Source organism: Capra hircus, chromosome 1 (assembly GCF_001704415.2).
Source record: "Capra hircus breed San Clemente chromosome 1, ASM170441v1, whole genome shotgun sequence".
NCBI lineage: Eukaryota > Metazoa > Chordata > Mammalia > Artiodactyla > Bovidae > Capra > Capra hircus.
In genome coordinates, this window is record NC_030808.1 from 21450182 (window position 1) to 21477258 (window position 27077).

Sequence of the window (27077 nt, forward strand, 5' to 3'; positions counted from 1 at the left end):
TTGTCTTTTTTTCATAGTATAATACTTGAATTTCAGACTTCTTATTTTTAAAAGGAAGGAACTGGAGATGTCTGAGCTCTCTACATGCATTCTATGCTTTTGATTTCTAGAAATAAACATCTGGCCCTTAAAGGAAGCATCTGATTTGCATCAAGTGCCTCTTTGAAACATAGGATTCCATGTTTCACAGAATGAAAATCTGGGGATGTTGTAGCCTCTTCTGCCTAAGGCACATTTTCATCTTCATAGTTGATAATGATAAACATTTAAATTTATGTATTTACAATTTACAGAATATGTTCACATACATTGTACAATTTGAGCATCAGAATGACCTGATAAGATAAAGAGAATAGAATAGGTAAGCTTAACCATATTTTTCAGGGAAAAGTAAAATTCAGGACAAGTGACTTGCCTAAAGCCCAAAGTTGTCAAAGAGACAAACAGGGAGAGAGAGAGAGAGAAAGACTGACACATTCCTTCCTGTCTTTCACTCTAAGTCAATGGGCTTGTTCCTACAAATTTGATATAATGTTTAAGAGCTTGATTGGCCCCTGGCATGCAACAGAGGCAGCGATGGATTTAAATTTTGCAATTTATCATCTGTCTTAACTTGTGCAAGATACATATTCTCTTTGTAAAATCAGGACCATGCAGCCTCAGGAGGTTTTGGGAGAGATTTAAGCAAAACATTTGTGAATATGCTGACAAAATTAATATCCAAGACATCCTAGCTATCATAAGTATTATTAATATGAATAAGAGCCTAAAGTTATTAATATGTAAATTTACCTTTGTGTTTCATACTTTTGGCTTTTATTTTTCATATCTTTTTTGATAAAGTCTTCTCTCACTCCTGATCGATTCTGGTTTATAATATACCCATGAGGGGAGACTTGTAGATTTTTCAGAGCTGGATGGAGTTTTAGAGATCTGATGTATCCAAACCAAATAATAATATAAACTCTACTTGAAAGAAAGTGAAAGTCACTCAGCCGTGTCCGACTCTTTGCGACCCCATGGACTATACAGTCTATGGAGTTTTCCAGGTCAGAATACTGGAGTGGGTAGCCTTTCCCTTCTCCAAGGGATCTTCCCAACCCAGGGATTGAACTCAGGTCTCCCACATTGCAGGCGGTTTCTTTACCAGCTGAGCCACAAGAGAAGTCCAAGAATATTGGAGTGGGTAGCCTACCCTTCTCCAGCGGATTTTCCTGATTTAGGATTAAACCGGGGTCTCCTGCATTGCAGGCAGATTCTTTTCCCTGAGCTATGAGGGAAGCCCATAAATTCTACTTATCTGTCATCAGCTCTGGTAGCGAGAGGGCGAATGATAGGAAAAGAAGTGTCTGGGTCATCAGCAGTGAGGAAAGGCAGAGCAGGCACATAGTAGAGGACTGGACACAGCTGGCCCAAATCCAAGGGAAATAACTGCAGGCATGTGACACTAACTGTAGCTGGATTTGAAGTTGTTCGCTGGGATGTTTTATTATCAATTTTATATCAGTTAATCTATTTTTTGCCCTGTTCTGTGTGATCAGTAATAAAATGACAATATATATGGCTGACCTGTTACATATATCTATCTATCTAGCATTACTATGAGTACTATTTTGCCTGCTTTTTAAAAGCTTTCATGTATTTTTTACTCAGCATCCAAAAAATCAAAATCCCAGAAATATTCACTTTGGAAAACATATTCTAGTTCCAGTATAAAAATGATCTCTACTCACCACCTTTCTGAATTGTAACAGAGAACACACAATATTGAAATAATTAGAAAAAAGTTCCATTTACATTTTTCTAATTATGGCATTTTTCTGATGGTGAGATTGTAACATCTATTAATGTCAGCCCAGCTTCAAGAATATTTTCCACTTGTTACCACAGAGGACTGGTGTACTTAAGAAGTTTTATCAGTGCTGGGAAGGAATGATGCTTTTTTCCAAAACTGGAGATTTAAACAAGAGCCGCAGCTTTCAAAAGTGTGTTCCATATTTTATGGCCAATTAAATATTGAACTTAAAACTTACATATTGCCTGCTTTTAAAGCTATATTTCCCAAGGTAATGTAACATATTTCATGTGATCTTTAAAATAAATAGCAATACTGGCTCATAGCAATAAATAGCAATACTGGCTCATTACATATCATTCCATTAACTCTAAAGAGACATACTTTTGGTAGAAACAATGGAGGCAAATTCATCTGTTTAACAGTTATGGAGTGCCTAGCATGAGGCTACCTAAGTGCTGGGGACAGAGACAATGACAGACTGCATCCTCATGCTAGCCCTCAGAGATACTCATAGACCTGCCTTTCCTACACACTAAACGTAAGTTATTACTTAGCCTGACCAAGTAGGCAAGGGCTCATTTCCAAAACTGCTAGCCTTTAAGAAAAGATACGGTGCCTCTCTTACTAAGAATGACCACAGCCATCTGACGATGCATCAGGTATTTCTGAATGCATCTACATGTAGAACATTTCAATTTGAGAAAGGAGTGTAAACAAGGAATAAAAAAATAGTAGTGCATACCTAATGTGTTTAGCTTAGAAAAAACCAGCAAAATGGCTTTGTTTTTTTGATTTCATGGCATTCAAATACTAAATTGCACTGATTCTATTATGAACTGGTTTCATATCTTTCTGACCTTTACATCCAGGTAAAATGTAAAGTGAACTAATAGATAACAGTTCATGCAGAAAATACTAAGACATAACCCTATGTTTCTTTTTAGCCTGGAATTTTGAAATAGTTCACTGATTTTATAGTCATTTCTCAGTGGTGTCCCGGAAAGGTATAGCACAAGGATCATGATGGTGGTCTACATGAGAAATCATCTATAGCTAGGAAAAGAGATAATGGCACATCAAGTTTTCAGAGTGAGAAAATGATGTATCTCTAGAACATTAAACTAATGCTGATTTCAAACACCCTTGTGTCCTAATTACATAAAGATCAAACAGCTTCATTTATACAAACATCTTTGGATCTTAATTTAAAATGCTAGGACTATAGAAATAAGAATTAGTAGTAAATAAACTCAGTAGTTGTTTTGTAAAAGTTAGACAGCAATTATTCCCCTTTGTCATTCTTCAGATTTTCTTTTCGTTTGTCTCTCTCCCACAACATGCAATAATACATTTTAAAGACATTATTTATTTGATATGAATCTAATGTAAACAAAGCAGAATATTTAGATTCATTATATTCTAAATTTGCAGTAGAGTTCATAAATTATCTAACCTCTTATTTCATAGATGAGCAAACTGATCCTGGGGTATAACATTTTGCTTAAAAATCATATATGAGGTTGATTTTTAGCTGATGTATCCCAAAGTATTTGTTTCTTTTCTAGAGAAAGGAAGATATTCGGCTCCTGACTTAACAATCATGAATGAAGAAAAATGCAGAGTAAGAAATCAGACAATCAATGGCCTTTCATAATGGGTTAGCACACTGTATCTTAGGCTTATTTGTGTCCTCACCTTTTTCTTGTTCATTGAAGGCCTGAAGCAAACTCGTGAGATTTTTGGTTTTAGACAGAATTTCCTGGTATGTTCCCATCTGTGCTACTCTGCCACTTTCCATCACAACAATGAGATCCATCTGTGGTAGAAGTGTGAGGTTGTGTGTCACTAAAATTCGAGTCTGAAAAAGAGTATTTTATCCCTTGGGTTAACAAAGGATGGTCAAAATAACTATTTTAAAGAGGGCTTCAGGGCGTCTCTGGTGGCTCAGTGGTAAAAAATCCACCTGACGATGTAGGACACGGGTTCCATCCCTGGTCGGGGAAGAGGAGCTAAGCCCATGCGTCACAACTACTGAGGCTGTGATCTAGAGCTGGGGACCACAACTATTGTGCTCACATGCCGCAACTACTAAGCCCGATCACCCTAGAGTCTGTGCTCCACAACAAGAGAAGCCACCACACTAAGAAGGCCCATGCATTGCAGCTAGAGAAAAGACTGCACAGCAATGGAGACCTAGCACAACTAAAAATAAACAAATAAAATTTTAAAAAAGAGAGCAGCAATCATTATTTTTTGTCTTTACTATTTTAGAGTATAATTCTTGGGAGACACCAGTTTAAGATAGCACATAAATATTTCACAGTGAATGATGATACACTACTTGACAAAAATTAAAAAATAGTCAGCAAATGTTTTACCCCATTAGTTCAGGTTTTCTTCATTCATTAAGAATGAATCAAATTTACAACAAATTAAAAACAGTCTTATAACTGTCATTCTTGTGTCCTTTTTTGAAGGTCCTGTACTGTTACAAGGGGCTTCCCAGGTGGTGCTACTGGTGAAGAACTGGCCTCCCAATGCAGGAGATGCAAGAGACCTGGGTTCGAGCCCTGGGAAGATGCCCTGGAGAAGGGCATGGCAACCCACTCTAGTGGGTTTTCTTGCCTGGAGAATCCCATGAACAGAGAAGCCTGGCAGGCTACAGTCCATGGCGTTGGAAAGAGTTGGACACAACTGAAGCAACTTAGCATGCACGTAGTGTTACAAAAACATGTTTAAGTTATAATACATAATCTTTAATTTTAAATCTTTCCATATTATTGTATAACATACACTAAATTGAATGAGAAGATTTATCTTGGGTTCATTTCAATAAGTAAAGACATTTGTCTGTGATTTACCTAAATATTTATTTTGCCATCTTATACATTTATTTACTTTTTCCAGAATTCTCTGTATAAATAAATTTATAAGCACATACTGTGGATACCTGCATATGGCTCTGCAGTCAGAGAGACTTTTAAAAATCTCTGTGGTTCTTGGGGTTTCCCTGGTGGTTCAGTGGTAAAGAATCCACCTGCCAACGCAGGAGACATTGGTGTCATCCCTGATCCGGGAAGACCCCACATGCTGCGGAGCAACTAAGCCTGTGCGTACCACAGCTATTGAGCCTGAGCCCTAGAGCTGAGAACCACAACTATTAGCTCATGTGCTGAAGCTACTGAAACCCCTGCCCACAGAGCTTGTGCTCTGCACCAAGAGAAACCACTGTAGTGAGAGGCCCGTACACCGCAACTAGAGAGCGGACCTTGCTCTCCACAACTAGAGGAAGCCTGCACAGCAATGAAGACCCAGCACAGCCAAAAAAATTAAAAAAAAAGAGAAAAAATTTCTGTGGTTCCTAAATTGGGCAAGCTATATCAAGTCATTATGAGTTCCAAGTTTCTTCCTATATAAAACAGGAGTATTGATAATGCTTATCTCAGAGACTTTCTATAAGAACTAAATGAACAAATTTAGTGTCAAATTAGTCATATTTAACTAGTGCCAAATATGACATGCACTTGGTAAATATTAATTCTTTTTTCTTTTGTTCCTTCACAAAACAATTGGATTGTTATTAAGGTTGTGTTTAAAATACCTAATTTTAAGTAAAAAATAATAAATTCTATTTTCTATTAGAGTGCCATACAACAAAATGCCATTTTTCCAAAAAATGGTCAGCTAAACTTAAATCACTCATTTTGATGTGTAAATCACCTTTGGACACAGTATGAGTCAATGAGGTAATAATCACATGAGTAAACTTGTAAGAATTTTTAAATGTTCATTAAGGTCTGTGAAAGAGCAATATACCATCCCATTCTTTATGTGAAATCCGACTACTCTGCACCAACAAATAAAGTATTAGAATTCGGCGCCCAGTGCTACGTAGATTATTCTCCCCTTCCCTCACACAAGCATCTGTGATGCTGTGGCTACCTTGTTCCTTAACATGCCAGAGGACCCAATCACATTTTCAAAAAGCTGCTTTGCAACACGAACATCAACTGCAGACAAGGGATCATCCAGGAGGTAGATGTCAGCCCCACTGTAGACAGCTCTGGCCAGACACACTCGATGCTTCTGTCCACCACTTATATTCACACCCTGAAAATGAAGCAGGAGGAAAAGAAATAGGAAAAATGTGTAAATCTCAAAGAACACAGGCACGCAAGAGCGTGTGCTCAGTCGCTCCGGTCATGTCTGACTCTGCGACACTAAGGGTTGGAGCCCACCAGGCGCCTGTGTCATGGGATTCTCCAGGCGAGAATACTGAGGGGGTAGCCATTCCCTTCTATAGGGGATCTTTCTGACCCAGGGATCTAGCCCAGGTCTCCTCCACTGGCAAGTAGGTTCTTTACCATGGAGCCAACTGGGAAGCCCCCAAAGAACACAGTTATGCCCAAATTCTCTCCTGTAGCAGGGATAGGTAATAACTCAGGATTCACATTGCAACCTTTCTTTCTCCTGAAATTCCAAAATCCTCTATTTCCTAGTGCCATTAATTTGTGTAAATTAACAGACATATCTGCTTTCTCTTGATTGCTTGCTTTTAAAAAGTAGACACTAACAGTTATGGAGAAAACAATGTCCAATTCCTTACCTCTGAAAGGTTGTGCCTGTGGAATATTAAAAGAGACATTTTTGGCTGTCATTTGTATAGTGACACTGCTGATAAGTTTTAAATTGACATATAGGAAATTGAGAATAATAGCTAAATTACCAAAGCAGTAATCAACATGTCCTATTTTCTTCTGTAGAAAGATTACTACAAGTCTTGCTGGCAAAAGTACAACTCTAAGAAGCAAGAATAAGGAATATACATCACTCTATGTGAGAATTAGAATCGACATGTACAGCTATGTATGGAGAATTATGTGGCCAGGCCCAATTTACTTGATTTATTTTATATTTAGTGTTTACAGATCTGGTTTAAAAGCTCTCCATGCAGCACAGAACTTAACCAGTGCCCTATAATTATAAAACGCCATTGCTTCTTTGCCTTTTTCATCTTCCCTCTACTCAACAAATATCTACTATATTCTGAGAGCTGTTAACGAATATGAAAGTGCTAGTCTCTCAGTCATGTCCGACTCTTTGAGATCACACGGACTGTAGCCCGCTTCCCTCCGTGGAATTCCCCAGCAAGAATCCTGAAATATGTTGCCATTCCTTCTTCGGGTGGAGAGCTATGCTAGCACTTGGGATTTAATGATAAATGAAACCGAGCCTCTGTCATGGGGAGGTCATATTTTAGCAAAGGAGACAAGAGCAAAAAAATACATACAAAGTAATATGATACATAAATACAACAAAGTAATATGATTCATATATCTGTGAGTATGTGTGACTGTAACAGTCTCCAATCATGGGTTTGTCATGAGCATTTAATGAGCTTAAACTATCTAGGATGAATCCAATACTGAGTACAGATATAATACACATTAGCTATTGTCACTCAATCACTTCTCTCTCTAATCCGTCCTCTGACTTGTCATCATGTATCCTGCAATTATGTCATCTTGCTTAAAAACCTTGGATAGTCACATCTTTCTCTTCTCATCATTCATGAGCAACAGCAAATTCCTTAGTAGAAATCCAAGGCACTTATATTTTGGCATTAACTCATCTTTCAACCACTCACCCAATGCTGCCCTCAAGTGACTGACCTACAATCAGACTAGCCTGCCTTCTCCTATCTGCACAGAGTGTTCACTCTGCTTGGGCACACACACCCTCCCTTTGCAACTCAAAAGCTACACACTGCAAGTATTCTTTGAAATCAATCTACCCAGAGTTTCAAGTAAAGCGATTCCTTCCCTCCCTTCTTGTCTTATGGTTTTCTGCTTACTCATCCATTGCTAGAAATAGCAATACTCATGTCAGCATCGCATTCTCCTATCCACTCCTACCTAGTTTATCCTTGCACTCCCAGAACATAGTGTCCAAATAAATACTGGTAAAGGCAATTGATAACATCATCGGCAGAGATCCAGTTGATTCCAGTCCCTTGCAGACAAAGTGATAGCTCTCTTGCTCACCTTATGCACTCCATTGTAGAAAAAGGGCAAATAACAGATTAATAAATATTTGTGTTCAATTGAATTACATCAAAGAAAAAGATAATAAAGGTGAAGAAAATCCCACATTCATTATCTTTGTCATCTCATTGTTTTAGTTGGCAAGTCGAGTCTAACTCTTTGTGAACCCATGGACCATAAACAGCTGTAAACAGGTATCCTTCTGAAATATTCGATTACATTTTTAAGGTACATCATCAGATTGGGAGAAATTTAATTATAAAATATAAAAAGCAGAATTTAAAAGTGGTAATAACACTTAAGGACTATTAAACCTATAGTTCACATTTTTAATTTTCCACTTTAATTTTTTAGTTACATACGATTAGCTATTTCCATCTTCCCAAGTGGCAATAGTGGTAAAGAACCTGCCTGCCAATGTAAGAGACATAAATGATGCTGGTTTGATCCCTGGGTCGGGAAGATCCCCTGGAGAAGAGAATGGCAACATACTCCGGTATTGTTGCCTGGAGAATCCCATGGACAGAGGAGCCTGGTGGGCTACAATAGGGTTGCAAAGAGTAGGACATGACTGAAGTGACCGAGCATGCACACACACATTAGCTATTTCATATTATTAAAGATTGGCTTTATCAGCAAAATATTCAACATGTATTAACAAGTTTGAAGGAGTCGCATTTCTGTATAATTTTAGCTATGGTGCTATTGCCTAGAGGGATAGTGAAGATGCCAGAAAAAACACAGAGGTTGCAAAAAATTAAATCTACTCAACACTTTGAAAACATACATCTGCAAACTAACAGGTTATGAATAAAAACAGTGTAAGTCTAGTTAAAAGGTAAGATCTACCTTGTCCTAGCTTTTATATTTTATTGAAATATAGATGATTTACAATGTTGTGTTAGTTTCAGATGTACAGCAAAGCATACATCCTAGATTTTAAATACTGGCACTTTCTACAATTTTGTTTATGGTTCTCAATTTATATAACAAGACAATTAAATAATAAGAGGCCAGGGTAAAAACGCTTAACAACATGATGCTAACTCTCTTCTCAGAAATTCAAAACACTAAGGATTATTTACTTATCTTCATAGTACATATGAATCGTAGGCAGAGTCTGCTTTTACATTCATGTTTAATTAATGGATTTTAGTCAAGGATTGGGGGTAATCTCTTGGGATTCATTATTTGACTTGTGATATCTTACTTTGTTTTGTTTTTAACTACAAAACCCTGGGCAGCATGATAACTATTCATTCAGTTCAGTTCAGTTCAGTCGCTCAGTCGTGTCCGACTCTTTGTGACCCCATAAATCACAGCACGCCAGGCCTCCCTGTCCATCACTGACTCCCGGAGTCACTATTCATTAACTCGAAAACAAATAGAACAAAGAATATGACGTCTGGGAAACAAGCTCCTCCTAAGGAAGAATGTGTGAGCATGGAACGGGTACATAACGACAGCGTCGTCTCCGAGCTTTGTTGGAACCTGGTCTTGGTGCCACCGCTGGAGACTGGGGCTCCGCTGCTACTCTCCTAGGCTTGACTTTGTGCACAAGAGATTCACAAAGAAACAAAACTACTGCTCCCTCATTAGATAGCGAAGAGCATTATGCCAGAAACTAAGGCAAAGTGTGGATGATCCTCTTGGTGGGCTTTCATTCCCCTGTACAGACACTAACAACAGAATTTCCTGCTGATTTTTAACCTGCTTTCCAAGTAGTCAATAAAAAATAAATAATTATTCATCCTTAATACTACCATGTCTTTCATAGGACTTCTACAATAACTTTTAAAAATTATAGTTGTATAGCTCTTCAAGACCTCAGGAAAAGGGCTATAGATGTTTTATTAGTGCTGCTGATTGGAATGTTATTCCTGCATGGGATAAAATATGTTTTCCTTACTTTTTCTCCAATCTCAGTTTGATCTCCATTTGGTAACTGCTCCAAATCAGGAAGGAGAACACAGGCTTCCAAAACTCTCTCATAAAGCTGCTTCTGCATGACAGAGCCGAAGAGAATGTTTTCTTGCAAAATGCAATTCTGAATCCAGGCCTGCTGGGAAACATAAGCCACGGAGCCCTAAAAAAGAAATAAATAAAAGAAATACTCTTAACAGGGGAAAGGAGAACTTGCATGTGCCTGATAAGGGGAACATATTTGTCCACAGTTTTGGTTCCTTTAAACTGAATTTTTTTTTTAAAAAATTAGATTATTTCTTAAATGTAAATATATTCCATATATATTTTAATCTTATATCCTGTTTTAAACTTATGTATTTTTGTTAGAGGCCCCTTCAAATGAATTACTTTGTGTTTTTTATTTACTTTCAAGTAGCTTCTACCAAGACTTCCCTGGTGGCTCAGACAATAAAGGCATCTGCCTACTATGCAGGAGACCCAAGTTCGATCCCTGGGTCAGGAGGATCCCCTGGAGAAAGAAAAGGCAACCCATTTCCTTTCTATCAAAGGTCCCTGGTGAGATTTTTGGCAGACACTGCGTTTACTAGTCAGCTCTTCCTACCCTCACAAGGTAACATGAACTGAGTGGCTTAAACAATAGAATTTTTTTTTTTCTTCTCGATTCTGAGATCAAGGTGTTGGCACGTGTGAGGAGAGAGTAAATTAGCCAAGATGGTGTGTTCAGACTCCCTCACCCCACATTCTATGAATAATGACTGTGACAGCTGAGGTCCCTCACCCCACATTCTATGAATAATCACCGTGTGACAGCTGAGGTCATTCATAGCACTGCACACGCGCATCATGAGGTACTTGGTTGGTCACGAGCTGTTTGTGCTGTAGGGATATGTGAGCTCCACCTAGAAAGTGGTGGCATTACTGCTGTGTCACGGCTGCGTCTGTTGGGTCAGCCATGAGAACAGAGAAAATAGCGTGTCTGCTGCTACGGCTGCTGTGCCAGCCAGGAGAGAATAAACGTGTCTGCAGTTCCTGCAGCTCTTCGCATCTTCTTCCAGCCTCTTAGTTTGCACCTTGCCTACCCTGGATTCAATGAACAGTGGGCACAGTGTGAACAGCAAGACAACTGGCATCATGACCAGGACAGCATGACTGGTTTCTCCTAAGACCCATTTCCTTAGCTTGAAGATGGCTGTCTTCTCCCCAGTCTTCACATGGTCCTTCCTTTGTGTATGTGTCTTAATTTCTTTTCCTAAGATATCAGCCAAAGGGCCCACCCTATTAACCTTATTTTAACTTATGGCCCCCTTAAAGACCCTATCTCCAAATACAGTCACATTCTCAGGTACTGGGGGTTAGAACTTTGACATATGGATATGGGGAGAAGACAATTTGGTCCATGACACTGAAGTCTGGGTGCAAGTTGTTTTGGAGGGATGAATTCCTGTGGAATTCTTATGGAAAGGAAATGGAGAAGCAGGATTGGATAGAGGGGTAGGTCACATGGTGACCCAGATCCAAGAAAGATTTGGTCAACCTTCCAGAGAGCTGTGGAAGTGTATTACCCAGCAGAAGGATTCTGTTGTTAGGCTGAACTGGCCTGGCCTTTAAGGTTGGAACCCAGCAGGCCATCACGAAGGTGCTAATGTGTTTGATGTACTCCCAAAGCTGGTGGCAAGCCCCCTAAAAGGGGGCTCTGGACACCACATTCCTATGTCTTCTACGCACTCACTGCTCTTAAATTCATTTTCTGATAATCTGATGTCTTGACATTATTCCTGAATAACTCTGATGCATGAAATATTCTTTAACTAACCTTTGTCTTCTCAAGGACTCCCAGTATTTGAACTAGAGACTCACCTTTCAATCTGCCCCATGGACTCTATCCAAACACTGACGAGTACTCTGATTATTCCTCACTCTAACAATACTGTACATTTAAAGTACTTTCTGACATAGACCTGTAAGTAACTACCAGTCTTGTGATTTCTACCAACTGCTCTGAAGAACGGAGATTAACTTTTAATTCTTCTTTGTTGAGCAAGTAAGACACAGAATGGATTTTGAGCCAAAACAATATAATTCGATCTGACTTGATCTTGAACCCAAAAGTAATTGCTCTTGAACTACCTCGCTTAGTGAATAACCTTTGATTAGGATAGCATAATAAATCAGTCCTCAGGTTATGGAGATTCTGAATTCTTGATATACATCAGGCAAGATAAGGAGAACAGAGGGTGAAGAACATAGGAAAGAAGAATGCAGAACAGGGGAAAATGGTGTATAATATAAAATAGAAACTAAATACTACATTGAGAAATATGGACTTAATGTATTGGTGTAACAGGAGCTGAAAAAGAGTTGATAAATTTTCACAGAGATGTAAAACTTTCCTTGTATTATCATTACATCTCACATACAAATGAAAATGTATATTTGTTTCATTTCATTCTTAATAATAAAACTATAATAGCAGTTTGATTAATTCAAAAATGGACTCTAAATCTCTGATGTTCCATCAAAGAACACTGAATATTGGATATGCTACATGAATGATGTCTGGTATAAACCTTTGATACTGGGAATAAGGGATCTTAGAATTTGTACACTGTAATGATATGCATCAAACAATTGAGAATGTAAAACCTTGAGAAACAGAAAGATGTAAACAAAAGCACCTTATAAATACCAATGTTAGGTTGGCCATGCCATTATTATGATTGAGAGTGAAAGCATCAGTCACTCAATGGTGTCCCATCTTTTCGTGACCCCACACATGGACTGTAGCCCTCCAGGCTTCTCTGTCCATGGAATTCTCCAGGGAAGAATTCTGTAGTGGGTTGCCATTCCCTTCTCCAGGAGATCTTCCCAACCCACGGATTGAACCCGGGTCTCCCGAATTGCTGGCAGACTTTTTTTTTTTTTACCATCAGAGCCACCAGGGAAGCCCATTACTATTAAATTAGAGATAATCAGGGTAATACTTATAAATTTAGCATTAGACATGTTTTAGGAAATAACTGAGAGTATGGAATGTGGAATGATTCAGAATGTGAAATAATTAAAATCTTGCCACTGATCCAGACCAATAAGCTTCCTAAGGAACAAAGTGGCCAGTTATATAGACAGATAATACTGTCTCTCTTTCACATCCCTTGCTTAATATAAACAAAGTGAGTCCTCTATACTTTATGATTAGTAATAGCAATGTTATGGTATCTATTATCACCATGAACACTTTCACAACTATGAATCCTCAAAAGTATCAGAAATAATCTTGAAGTCTTACCACGAGCCCCTCAACAATCATAATGAAGTTAACAATAACCATAAAAATTCTTAGGGAGCCACATGACTCTGTGCCAAGAACTAGTCTAGGTCTTTGTGCATTATCTTATTCAATCTGATCCTTAAAATTTAAGTTTATTATCTTTTATGTATCATGTGAAACTTAAAAGTGATATTGGTTTTATCTTGATGAATTCCTTATCATTTTTCAAGATTAAATAAAAGGCTACCTATTTTGATTATCTTTTTAACTCTTCAAAGCAGAATTTGTTGCTTTTTATACTGTTTCCTTTCAAAAATCTAAATATTTATTGTAATTGATTTTAGCATCTCCCTCACTTGACTACGAACTCTTTAAGAAAAGTAGCATATCCTATTCATGTTTATTTCCTTGGTACTACACCAGGCACATAGTATATGCTCAATAGTCGCTTTGTGAAAATTGAAGAAACTGAATGAAAATAAAATCAATATGTCAATAAAATCATATATACCAATATGACAAGCATTATATTTTTAAAGGATATTTACTGCCCATGTGGGGCCACCCAAGACAGCCGGGTCATGGTGGAGAGGTCTAACAGAATGCGGTCCACTGGAGAAGGGAATGGCAAACCACTTCAGTATTCTTGCCTTGAGAGCCCCAGGAACAGTATGAAAAGGCAAAATGACAGGACACTGAAAGATGAACTCCCTGGGTCAGTAGGTGCCCAATATGCTACTGGAGATCAGTGGAGAAAAAACTCCGGAAAGAATGATGGGATGGAGCCAAAGCAAAAACAACACCCAGTTGTGAGTGGGACTGGTGATGGAAGCAGAGTTCAATGCTGTAAACAGCACTATTGCATAGGAACCTGGAATGTTAGGTCCATGAATCAAGGCAAGTTGGAAGTGGTCAAACAGGAGATGGCAAGAATGAACATCTATATTCTAGGAATCAGTGAACTAAGATGGACTGAAATGGGTGAATTTAACTCAGATGAACATTATATCTACTACTGCGGGCAGGAATCCCTTAGAAGAAATGCAGTAGCCATCATAGTCAACAAAAGAGTCTGAAATGCAGTATTGGATGCAGCCTCAAAAATGACAGAATGATCTCTGTTCGTTCCAAGGCAAACCATTCAATGTCACGGTAATCCAAGTCTATACCCCGAACAGTAATATTGAAGAAGCTGAAGTTGAACAGTTCTATGAAGACCTACAAGACCTTCTAGAACTAACACCCCCAAAAGATGTCCTTTTCATTATAGGGGACTGGAACACAAAAGTAGGAAGTCAAGAAACACCTGAAGTAACAGGCAAATTTGGCATTGGAGTGCAGAATTAAGCAGGGCAAAGGCTAATAGAGTTTTGCCAAGAGAACGCACTGGTCATAGAAAACACCCTCTTCCAACAACACAAGAGAAGACTACACATGGACATCACCAGATGGTCAACACTGAAGTCAGACAGATTATATTCTTTGCAGTCAAAGATAGAGAAGCTCTATACAGTCAGCAAAAACAAGACTGGGAGCTGACTGTGGCTCAGATCATGAACTCCTTATTGCCAAATTCAGACTGAAATTGAAGAAAGTGGAGAAAATACTACATCATTCAGGTATGACCTAAATCAAATCCACTATGACTATACAGTGGAAGTGAGAAATAGATTTAAGTGACGAGATCTGATAGACAGAGTGCCTGATGAACGATGGACAGAGGTTTGTGACACTGTACAGGAGACAGGGATCAAGACCATCCCCAAGAAAAAGAAATGCAAAAAGCAAAATGGCTGTCTGAGGAGGCCTTACAAATAGCTGTGAAAAGCAGGGAAGTGAAAAGCAAAGGAGAAAAGGAAAGATATACCCATTTGAATGCAGAGTTCCAAAGAATAGAAGGAGAGATAAGAAAGTCTTCCTCAGTGATCAATGCAAAGAAATAGAGGAAAACAATAGAATGGGAAAGACAAGAGATCTCTTCAAGAAAATTAGAGATACCAAGGGAACATTTCATGCAAAGATGGACTCAATAAAGGACAGAAATAGTAGGGACCTAACAGAAGCAGAGGCTATTAAGAAGAGGTGGCAAGAATACACAGAAGAACGGTACAAAAAAGATCATCATAAACCAGATAATCATGATGGTTTGATCACTCACCTAGAGCCAGACATCCTGGAATGTGAAGTCAAGTGGGCCTTAGGAAGCATCACTATAAACAAAGCTAGTGGAGGTGATGGAATTCCAGTAGAGCTATTTCAAATCCTAAAAGATGATGCTGTGAAAGTGCTGCACTCAATATATCAGCAAATTAGGAAAACTCAGCAGTGGCCACAGGACTGGAAAAGGTCAATTTCATTCCAATCCCTAAGAAAGGCAACGCCAAACAATGCTCAAACTGCTGCACAATTGCACTCATCTCACACACTAGTAAAATAATGCTTAAAATTCTCTAAGCCAAGCTTCAGCAATACAGGAACCGTGAACTTCCTGATGTTCAAGCTGGTTTTAGAAAAGGCAGAGGAACCAGAAGTCAAATTGCCAACATCTGCTGAATCATGGAAAAAGCAAGAGAGTTCCAGAAAAACATCTATTTCTGCTTTCTTGACTATGCCAAAGCCTTTGACAGTGTGGATCACAATAAACTGGAAAATTCTGAAAGAGATGAGAATACCAGACCACCTGACCTGCCTCTTGAGAAATCTGTATGCCGGTCAGGAAGCAACAGTTAGAACTGGACATGGAACAGCAGACTGGTTCCACATAGGAAAAGGAGTACCTCAAGGCTGTACATTGTCACACTGCTTATTTAAATTATATGCAGAGTATATCATAAGAAATGCTGGGCTGGAGGAAACACAAGCTGGAATCAAGATTGCTGGGAGAAATATCAATAACCTCAGATACAGATGACACCACCCTTATGGCAGAAAGTGAAAAAGAACTAAAGAGCCTCTTGATGAAAGTGAAAGAGGAGAGTGAAAAAGTTGGCTTAAAGCTCAACATTCAGAAAACAAAAATCATGGCATCTGGTCCCATCACTTCATGGCAAACAGATAGGGAAACAGTAGAAATAGTGGCTGACTTTATTTTTGGGGGCTCCAAAATCACTGCAGATGGTGATTGCAGCCATGAAATTAAAAGATGCTTACTCCTTGGAAGGAAAGTTATGCCCAGCCTAGACAGCATAATCAAAAGCAGAGATATTACTTTGCCAACAAAGGTCCATCTAGCCAAGGGTATGGTTTTTCCAGTGGTCATGTATGGATGTGAGAGTTGGACTATAAAGAAAGCTGAGCGCTGAAGAATTGATGCTTTTGAACTGTGGTGTTGGAGAAGACTCTTGAGAGGCCCTTAGACTGCAAGGACATCCAACCAGTCTGTCCTAAAGGAGATCAGTCCTGGGTGTTCATTGGAAGCACTTATGTTGAAGCTGAAATTCCAATACTTTGGCCACCTGATGTGAAGAGCTGTCTCATTTGAAAAGACCCTGATGCTGGGAAAGATTGAGGGCAGAAGGAGAAGGGGATGACAGAGGATGAAATGGTTGGATGGCATCACCGACTTGATGGACATGGGTTTGGGTGGACTCCGGGAGTTGGTGATGGGCAGGGAGGCCTGGCATGGTGTGGTTCATGGGTTCTCAAAGAGTCAGACACGACTGAGTGATTGAACTGTACTGAACTGGGCTAGGAAAATTTATAGTCATCTTGATCAACAGACTAATGGCTGATTGTAATCTTTAAAGAGAACATAAGTAGAAAAGATAGTATATTTAAAGTTAAAAGTAGTGGTATTTATTAAGTGTAATCTTATCAGAAAAAGTCCTTGAAATTATGCTTGATTCCAAACTAAGAATATGTTTCGATGAGAGAAAAATAAATAAAAAATTAATCACTAAAAACCTGGAATCAGGAAAGATATAAAGACATGAAATTGAACTTGAACTTGAAAGTCACTCAGTTGTGTCTGACTCCTGCAACCCCATGGACTACACAGCCCATGGAATTCTCCAGGCCAGAATACTGGAGCAGTTGCCAGTCCCTTCTCCAGGGGATCTTCCCAACTCAGGGATGGAACCCAGGTCTCCCACATTGTAAGTGGATTCTTTACCAATTAATCACTAAAGACCTAGAATCAGGAAAGATATAAAGACACGCTTAGTTGCTCAACTGTGTCTGACTCTTTGTGACCCCATGGAATGTAGCCCACCAGGTTCCTCTGTCCATGGGATTTTCAAGGTGAGAATACTGGAGGGGGCTGCAGTTTCCTTCTCCAGAGGAGAATAAATATAGACACAAGGAATAATACATCATGAACAAAAATAAAAAGGTCTGGAGTTGATTTTTCCTAGAGGAAAACAACAAAAAAATTGTGAAGACATTAGTTTCATATTCACAGAGCCTCTCCGTATTGTCAGAAGTGAGAAGGAGTGATTAGGTAATATTTTACCTTCTTAGGGAGTAGGTCTAAGGAAAAATTCATTGGATAGCCATTGAAGTACTACTTCAAAAAAGAAATAGCTGATGAAGAACATGTTGAATTCTTATTCCTATTGACCTTTAAGAATAGAACAAATGGCTGGAAGTAGACCTCTCCATAGTCCAAAAGCTGAAATTTAAATGTAAGCTATTAATAATTATTATTTTCCTGAGATTTTCCTGGGTCAGAGATTGTTCTTGTGAGCAACTACACCATTTCTTAGAAATGGAATGGCCGTAATTACTTAGGAAACATTGCAATGAATGATAATTAGAAACCTAATCAAATTATGTTATAAACCACATTCATTTCTCCATAATTGGTTGCAATTTAGTTAATATCATCAAACAATTACCATAAGCATTCCTAAATGATTTGCTGAAGTATATGGAGGACAGAATGCTCTGACTAATCCATCCATAGCAAATCAATTTCTGTGGAAATTTAAATGTTTGTTACAAACTAGAAATGCTCATTAAATACTTCGTTCTTCAATTCAACTTGATAAATTCTTATTGACACTAACGATGTGCTGGCTGTAGTCCATTACACTAGGAGATGTGCAAAGAATGCATTGTTGACTTTACCTTTCTTTGGACTACTCCTTTTAGTTTCTCCATTTCCCCCAGAATTGCAGAAAGCACAGATGATTTTCCAGACCCAACTTGCCCTACAACAGCCACTAAGGCTCCTTCTGGAATCTTTATGTTCAAGCTGCACAACAAAGAAAGAAAGAGACAATATAGGAAGTTCTGCTATAATTGTTTTTAATGTATATTCCCAGAAAAGTCACTGTATCACAAGTCACTATATACGGGGCATCATCCTTGAAATTGCTGCTATTCACATTGTCCTACATTATTGTACAAACACCCATCCTTTCAAAATGCAAGCAGTAAATGCTGCAAAGAAAATAGAGGAAATGAAGAGGGGGTAAAAAAGATTGTAAAACAATCATAAAGATGAAAGATGTAGTGAGAGGTTTTTAAAAAAATCCTACAAATTCCAATAGATTCATCTTCTGCTTAAAACCTCTAAAAAATAAACACATGAAGCATGATAGAATCTATGCTAATTTTTTTTTGTTTTGTTTTTAATTTTCCCGAAATCATGACTTACTCTTTTAATACTGGAGTCCCTGTTTTATCCCAGGAAAATGAAGCATTTATAAAACCAATGGCATGATCTAGGAAGAAAAATAAATACAGAAATGTATAATTGTCTTCAGCCCAGAAGTCAAATAAACATTAAACACAAAAAAGAACTGCTAACCTCCTATGTAGTTTGCTTCAATACTGTGTGGAAGAAGCTCCTCAGTGCTCAGAAAGTCTTCCAAATGGACCAGTGATATTCTTGTCTATCAAAATAAACACAAATGGAATTTTTGGGTTTCAAGAAGTTAAATGAAAAAACATTTAAAAGTTTTTGATGTAAACTGGAGACATTGATACAAATATTCAGCAAGCATGATTTGCATTGTTTTAATGTTTATAAATAAGTCCATCGATCAAGAAAAAGAAGTTTCAAGAATCAAAAAACAAAACAAACATATATATGCAGGAAAACATGAGAGGTTAGAAACCAAAAATTCTCCTTAACATTCTAGCAAAAACCTGATAACTGATTAATTAATAATCATAGAATAATTAGTTTTTAAGAGCGACTTCAGGTTGGTTGAATGAAATCTGCTTGTGAGAATAAACAAAATAATAGTTTTAGCAATGGTAACATTTAATTAATAGAATAGCTATAAATGTTTTGCTACAGATAGGATAAATAGAATCATTTTTCCTCTGATACTGACTTGCATGAAACCTCTAGTACATTTTTATTCACTTTGTGTTAGGATATGTCTACTGTTAATGGATAAGATATAATTAAAAGCTGTGATTTTGTTTACCAAGTGTGTCATACCAGTACGCAAGGTTGGTTCTTTTTCTTTTTTTTGACAACTGTTCTCCTTATTTGTTTAGTGACAGTAGTAGCATACCACTAGGAGTTGGAAAACACTCTGGGATACCAGACGTTTAGCTAGAATATAGTTTCAAAAGCAAAATGGAACCATTATTCTAAGAATATTTGTTTTAAGAGAATTGTGCTGTGAAATGTGCTAAAAGCATCAATAGTACTTCTATGCCCTCTGCTGGTGATTATTAGCAAAAGAATATAAAAATAGTATTATGGAACAAAAGTAGCTTAAGTGCTATTTACTATAGAATTATGTTACTTTTCATTCAGATATAATTTCTATATCTCAATTTTTATGAATTGAAAGGAAAAGTTCTTAGATCAAAGAGCTAGTTCCAGTAAGCAAAAATTCACTTTGTTTATGAACCCAGACTTGAAAAAGTTTTGATGGGTGAATACCCAAACCTGATATTGAAAAAATTTAATTGAGAAAATCTAGGGGTAAAGGGATCAAAGAACTCACTTCTTTGGATTTCCTACGGTTTTAGCTGCCATCATAGCATCTAAAGAGGCTTCAGTGATTGGAGATTACAATAAAAGCAGGCTAAACGAGATACCTCATACAAGGTTGGCTGACAGATGGATATTATCAGTGCACTTTTGTCCCTAGTTTATTATTTCAGTACAGATGAAGTTTTGCTGAACCCTGGGAAAATTCAGGCCTACTACTGTGCAAATCACTTACTCAAAATTTTTCAGCTGAAAACAGAAAATAAACCATTTGATGGCATAGTGTCAAACTCCAAATTTTAAAAAGCTAAACAAGAGAACCAACACTTAGCAAAGAAAACAATATCACATGTTAGCAAAGAAAACAATATCACATGTTGAAATGCTTAAAAGTCATTCTTATACATGAAAAGCACAGGCAAAGAAAACATGATTCTTTTCACTATGTAATATTCTCTATTGCTCATTAACTTAGGGAAATTTTGAAAGCAGCATAAAACAACTACAAGTGCTGGGAAAACTGGTCAACCACTTGCAAAAGACTGAAACTAGATCACTTTCTAACACCGCACACGAAAATAAACTCAAAATGGATTAAAGATCTAAATGTAAGACCAGAAACTATAAAACTCCTAGAGGAGAACATAGGCAAAACACTCTTCGACATAAATCACAGCAGGATCCTTTATGATCCACCTCCCAGAATTCCGGAAATAAAAGCAAAAATAAACAAATGGGATCTAATTAAAATTAAAAGCTTCTGCACAACAAAGGAAAATATAAGCAAGGTGAAAAGACAGACTTCTGAATGGGAGAAAATAATAGCAAATGAAACAACTGACAAACAACTAATCTCAAAAATATACAAGCAACTTGTGCAACTCAATTCCAGAAAAATGAACGACCCAATCAAAAAATGGGCCAAAGAACTAAATAGACATTTCTCCAAAGAAGACATACGGATGGCTAACAAACACATGAAAAGATGCTCAACATCACTCATTATTAGAGAAATGCAAATCAAAACCACAGTGAGGTACCACTTCACACCAGTCAGAATGTCTGCGATCCAAAAATCTGCAAGCAATAAATGCTGGAGAGGGTGTGGAGAAAAGGGAACCCTCCTTCACTGTTGGTGGGAATGCAAACTAGTACAACCACTATGGAAAACAGTGTGGAGATTCCTTAAAAAATTGCAAATAGAACTGCCTCATGACCCAGCAATCCCACTGCTGGGCATACACACCGGGGAAACCAGAATTGAAAGAGACACATGTACCCCAATGTTTATTGCAGCACTGTTTATAATAGCCAGGACATGGAAACAACCTAGATGTCCATCAGCAAATGAATGGATAAGAAAGCAGTGGTACATATACACAATGGAGTATTACTCAGCCGTTAAAAAGAATACATTTGAATCAGTTCTGTTGAGATGGATGAAACTGGAGCCGATTATACAGAGTGAAGTAAGCCAGAAAGAAAAACATCAATACAGTATACTAACACATATATATGGAATTTAGAAAGATGGCAATGATGACCCTATATGCAAGACAGCAAAAAAGACACAGATGTGTATAGCGGACTTTTGGACTCAGAGGGAGAGGAAGAGGGTGGGATGATTTGGGAGAAGGGCATTGAAACATGTATACTATCATGTAAGAATCGAATCACCAGTCTATGTCCAATGCAGGATACAGCATGCTTGGGGCTGGTGCACGGGGATGACCCAGAGGGATGTTGTGGGGAGGGAGGTGGGAGGGGGGTTCATGTTTGGGATCGCATGTACACCCGTGGTGGATTCATGTTAATGTATGGCAAAACCAATACAGTATTGTAAAGTAAAATAAAGTAAAAATAGAAATTAAAAAAAAAAAGATTAAGAAGTGAAATATGCAAAACTAAAGATTTCAGTAGAGGAATGATTCTCAGTTTAAGGATAATTTGGACGTACCTGGACCACAGCTGAGATCACCATCGGTAAATCAAACAGAGGAAGCCTCAAGATATTAAACAAAGACATAGATGTGAACACTTTAGTGGCTGTTAAAATGTTTCCTTCATCCAGTAAGAAATAGACACCAAATGTTGCCAGGGACACCTTAAAAGTAGACATGTAATTTTCTTCAATTGTGCAATTATTAATTACAGACTCAAAATCAGGAAAGAAATCTTCAATAACATTTGTTGTTGTTGTTTACCAAAATTTGGTACTATTTAGTACTATCGCTGAAGAATATGAAATAAATGTTTAGTACAGATCAGACAATTAAGTATCTTAGATAATGACATCCTATGAACATGTCATAGGTCCAGCTCCCTTCTTTGACATGGCACATTTTCACTACAGTAATTTTCCCCATTTAAAACATAAAACAGTTCATTTTTTCCTTCCTTGTGTAAATTTTTTCCAGTGATGCGTGCATACCTTTTGTCTCATATGCAGAAATTTTACTTTCTCTGTGTCTTAATATTAACTGAAGAATGTATAAATAAATCATGACTAGTAGGATTTATATTTACTTGCATAAGTTTCATTTAGAAAAGGCAGAAAAGTTCATTTATGCATGAGACTGTATTGATTATTTATCATGTACATAAGACTGTCTTAAGCAAATGCTTACTGGCTATTTCTACTAAAGTATTTCAAATGTAAATATTGCTTTTACATTCATAATATCCACATGTTTGTTTAAATAAAAAATAATAATATTTTAAATTAACAACAGGGGAGACATATAGAATGTTTCCTGACCCCATCACTATTGAGAGTGGCTAAAATTGATCCTTCAGTTAGACATGGTTTTCTTATCCTTTGGCTTCCAGCCACTGCTTCAATATCTCAAGGCAATTTATACTCTTTAAATAGAATGAGATTCCCAACATTTGCATGAAGTGACAGAAAGAAAGAGACTTCAATTCATATCAATTCACCTACAAATACTAGTTCTATAACTCTGAGGATATTTCCAAACTATTTCCATTTCCTCTTGTGAAATGAGAAAAGTAATACCTTAGTATTGCAAGAATGAAATAAAATGCATGTAATTTGTCTGATACACAGTAGAAATGCTCAATAATGTCCCTTTCCAACTCTACGTAATGTGCCTTTCAGTCTTGCTTAAAAGGGATTAATCATGAAAAATAATCGAGCTGAAAAGGAACTCTGAAATATAGGTTATATTTTTTTAAGATTGGGGATGGCATGTGTTCAATCTATGAAAAATTTACAAAGATGTAAAATCTTATTAAATATAAAAAACACAGACCAATGAAAATGCACCAAAAATTTTTCCCCATCTTTAAAACTTTCATTCTCTTATCTCTACAGATTAATGACTGCATTTTTTGAAAATTTAAATTTAGATATAGAAGACTTCACTTTGGAAACCTTAATTCCAGGGAATTTGAAGGTGAAAATGCAAATCAGACTTGAAAATCAAAACAAGAAATAATATACACACTTACCAAGAATGGAATGCAAGTTAAAGTTAGCATGGAAAATACAGTAAGATACCCAGCTGATTTCTGAACTTCCAATTCCTGTTCTCGAATTTCAATAATCTTCTTTTTATAGGAGGGTTCCCATGCATAAAGTTTGAGAATCTGCAAAGAAGTCAGATGATGACAATCAATATCATAGAAGAAATAAAACAGCATGCACACGTACAAATACACACACTGTAACACACACACACTCATAACTGTGAAGGTGAAAATGGTACCCAGGAAGTAAATTACTCCTGTTTTCGGCTGAGTCATAATATTTCCTGTGGTGTTTTTCTAGGGTGAGTAGGTGGAGGAAATCACCATTTCCCCACTCTTATGTCTCTCTTACCCACTACTAGCTTATTCCTGAGCCAGACTTTGACAACATCCCAGCTCCTGGAGCTCCATAGCAGTTTCTGTCTAGCTTGAAAGTGAAAGTGAGAGTCGCTCAGGTATGTTTGACTCTTTGTCCATGGATGCATTATGGACATGTCTGAGCCACCAGGGAAGCCCTCTGTCTAGTTTAATCCTGACAAATGTTCCACTGGTCCAACTCTCAATTCTATTCTTTTCACATCTTTTAATAGTTAAGCTTCTCCCCTGGCCTCCCAACTTCTTGAAAACTTATGTCTTGGGATGTCAAGGCATTTTCCGAAAGGTTACAGGTGTTTTGAGATTGCAAACTATTTCCTGAGATGGAAAACATGGAGAAGCAGAATCATGCAATGGCTTACCACATACTTTTTAGAGTTAGACAGACCTATATTCAAATTCCAGGCCTCTTATGTTGTTCATTTGCTCAGTCACGTCCAACTCTTTGTGACCCCATGGACAGTAGCTCACCAGGCTTCATTGTCCTTCACTGTCTCCTGGAGTTTGCTCAAGCTTTTGTCCATTGACTTGATAAAGCAACCAACTATTTCATCCTCTGTCACCCCTTCTCCTCCAGCCTTCAATCTTTCCCAGTATCAGGATCTTTTCAAATGAGTCAGTTCACATCAGGTGGCCAAAGTATTGGAGCTTCAGCTTCAGCAGTTCTTGCAATGTATATTCAGGGTTGATTTCCTTTAGGATTAACTGGTTTGATCTCCTTGCTTTCCAAGGAACTCTCAAGAGTCTTCTCCAACACCACAGTTCAAAAGCATTAATTCTTTGGTACTCAGCTTTCTTTATGGTCCAACTCTCACATCCACACATGACTACCGTAAAAACCATACCTTTGACTATATGGACCTTTGCCAGTAAAATGATGTCTCTGCTTTTTAATATGCTGTCTAGATTTATCACAGTTTTCTTTCCAAGGAACAAGCATCTTTTAATTTTCTGGCTGCAGTCACTGACCACAGTGATTCTGGAACCCAAGAAAATAAAATTTGTCACTGTTTCCATTGTTTTCCCATCTATTTGCCATAAACTGATTGGATTGGATGCCATGATCTTAGTTTTCTGTGATGGTTAGTTTTATGTGTAAATGTGGCTAGGTTATGTTGCCCAGTTATTTTATCAAATACTAGTAGATGTTACTGTGAAGGTAATTTTTAGATCTGATTCACATTTAAACCATTAAACTTTAAATAAAGAAGATTGCCCTCCATTAAATGGGTGGTAACAAGCTTTGTTGCTTCAGTTGTGTCCAACTCTTTGCGACCCTATGGACGGCAGCCTGCCAGGCTCCTCTGTCCAAGGGATTTTCCAGGCAGGAATACTGCAGTGGGTTGCCATTTGCTTTTCCAGGGGATCTTCCTGACCTAGGAATCTAACCTTCATCTCTCACGTGTCTTGCATTGGCATTGACAGACAAGTTCTTTACCACTAGAGCCACCTAGGAAGCCCCTCAGATGGGTGAGCCCAATCTAATCAGTTGAGGGCCTCAAGAGAAAAAATTAAGGTTCTCTGAGATGGAAGGAGTTTTGCCTCCAGACTCAAGGCTGTAGCATCAACTCCCGCAGGAATTTCCAGCCTCAACAGATTTCAGACATGTCACTGCCTATACTCATAAGCCAGTTGCTTAAACTAAATCTTTGTTTCTCTATTCATCTATCTATCTATATGTCTGTGAATCCTCTGGAAATCTCTAATAATCTCTTACCAGCTCTGTGAACTTAGACATGACCCTCAACTGCTCAGATACTTTGTTTCCTTATTTGTAAAATGAAGATGAGAAATCTTTTTCTTTAGGTTTATAAGAATTATATGAGGAAACAGATATAGGGATAAGTACAGTGCATGACATACAGAAAATGTTTGATAAATGCTAAGCTATTATCAATGTTAGAGAGAGGCTTTATGACACCTGTTTTCAAACACCAAGGATACAAACTGCCCCCACTTTTAAACTATCCTGATTTCCATTTGGACCTGTTCCAATATTCTAGTGTATTTACTGCTGGGACTGCTATTTTAAATCTTGAACTTTGCTTAGATCTTGAGAAAATTTCTTTTATCTACATTGTCTTGGTCCTACTGATAAAGCAAATTTCATTTTATGAATATCAATACTTACAGCATATAAACATACATCACTATTTTCTAATGGATGCTGGGGGTCTCAGTTAACTCACAAAGAAGTGCAAGGTGCGTCTGGATCATATAATTTTAGGATGTGTGACTTTATAGAATAATCTGAGTTAAATTTCAGTGCAGTTCAGTTCAGTTCAGTCACTCAGTCGTGTCTGACTCTTTGTGATCCCATGAATCCCAGCACGCCAGGCCTACTTGTCCATCACCAACTCCCGGAGTTCACCCAAACTCATGTCCATCGAGTGGGTGATTCCATCCAGCCATCTCATCCTCTGTCATCCCCTTCTCCTCCTGCTCCCAATCCCTCCCAGCATCAGGGTCTTTTCTAATGAGTCAACTCTTCGCATGAAGTGGCCAAAGTATTGGAGTTTCAGCCTCAGCATCAGTCCCTCCAATGAACACCCAGGACAGGTCTCCTTTAGGATGGACTGGTTGGATCTGCTTGCAGTCCAAGGGACTCTTAAGAGTCTTCTCCAAAGACTGTTCTATACAAAGCCTCCAATTAAAATAAATTTAAATAAAAAAAATAAAGGGGAAATGATGAAAAAAAAAAAAGTCTTCTCCAGCACCACAGTTCAAAAGCATCAATTCTTGGCACTCAGCTTTCTTCACAGTCCAACTCTCATATCCATACATGACTACTGGAAAAACCATAGCCTTGACTAGATGGACCTTAGTCGGCAAAGTAATATCTCTGCTTTTTAATATGCTATCTAGGTTGGTCTTAACTTTTCTTCCAAGGAGTAAGCGTCTTTTAATTTCATGGCTGCAATCACCATCTGCAGTGATTTTGGAGCCCCTCAAAAATAAAGTCTGACACTGTTTCCACTGTTTCCTCATCTATTTCCCATGAAGTAAGGGGACCAGATGCCATGATCTTCATTTTCTGAATGTTGAGCTTTAAGCCAACTTTTTCACTCTCCTCTTTCACTTTCATCAAGAGGTTTTTTAGTTCCTCTTCACTTTCTGCCATAAGGGTGGTGTCATCTGCATATCTAAGGTTACTAATGTTTCTCCAGGCAATCTTGTTGCCATTCATGGATATCAGTCTCCTTTCAAGGTATCTTCAATCTAACAATGTCTTTCACTTCAGTAATGTATATTTTTGTAAACATGTTATACAGCACAATG

At 37.8% G+C, this 27077-nt stretch overlaps 1 protein-coding gene across 2 annotated transcripts in view; it reads right to left on the reverse strand.

The window, feature by feature from the left end:
- Positions 1 to 27077, reverse strand: part of LOC102181811 (multidrug resistance-associated protein 1) — a 100159-nt gene that overhangs the window by 36208 nt on the left and 36874 nt on the right. For both annotated transcript variants that reach the window (XM_018053229.1, XM_018053178.1), the window contains exons 8-15: positions 23406 to 23543; positions 21892 to 22038; positions 18789 to 18873; positions 18636 to 18702; positions 18104 to 18230; positions 9752 to 9928; positions 5741 to 5908; positions 3494 to 3656 (exon numbers count right to left, since the gene is read on the reverse strand). In XM_018053229.1, the coding sequence (XP_017908718.1) occupies positions 3494 to 3656; positions 5741 to 5908; positions 9752 to 9928; positions 18104 to 18230; positions 18636 to 18702; positions 18789 to 18873; positions 21892 to 22038; positions 23406 to 23543 (1072 nt within the window). The remainder of the gene's footprint in view (positions 1 to 3493; positions 3657 to 5740; positions 5909 to 9751; positions 9929 to 18103; positions 18231 to 18635; positions 18703 to 18788; positions 18874 to 21891; positions 22039 to 23405; positions 23544 to 27077) is intronic.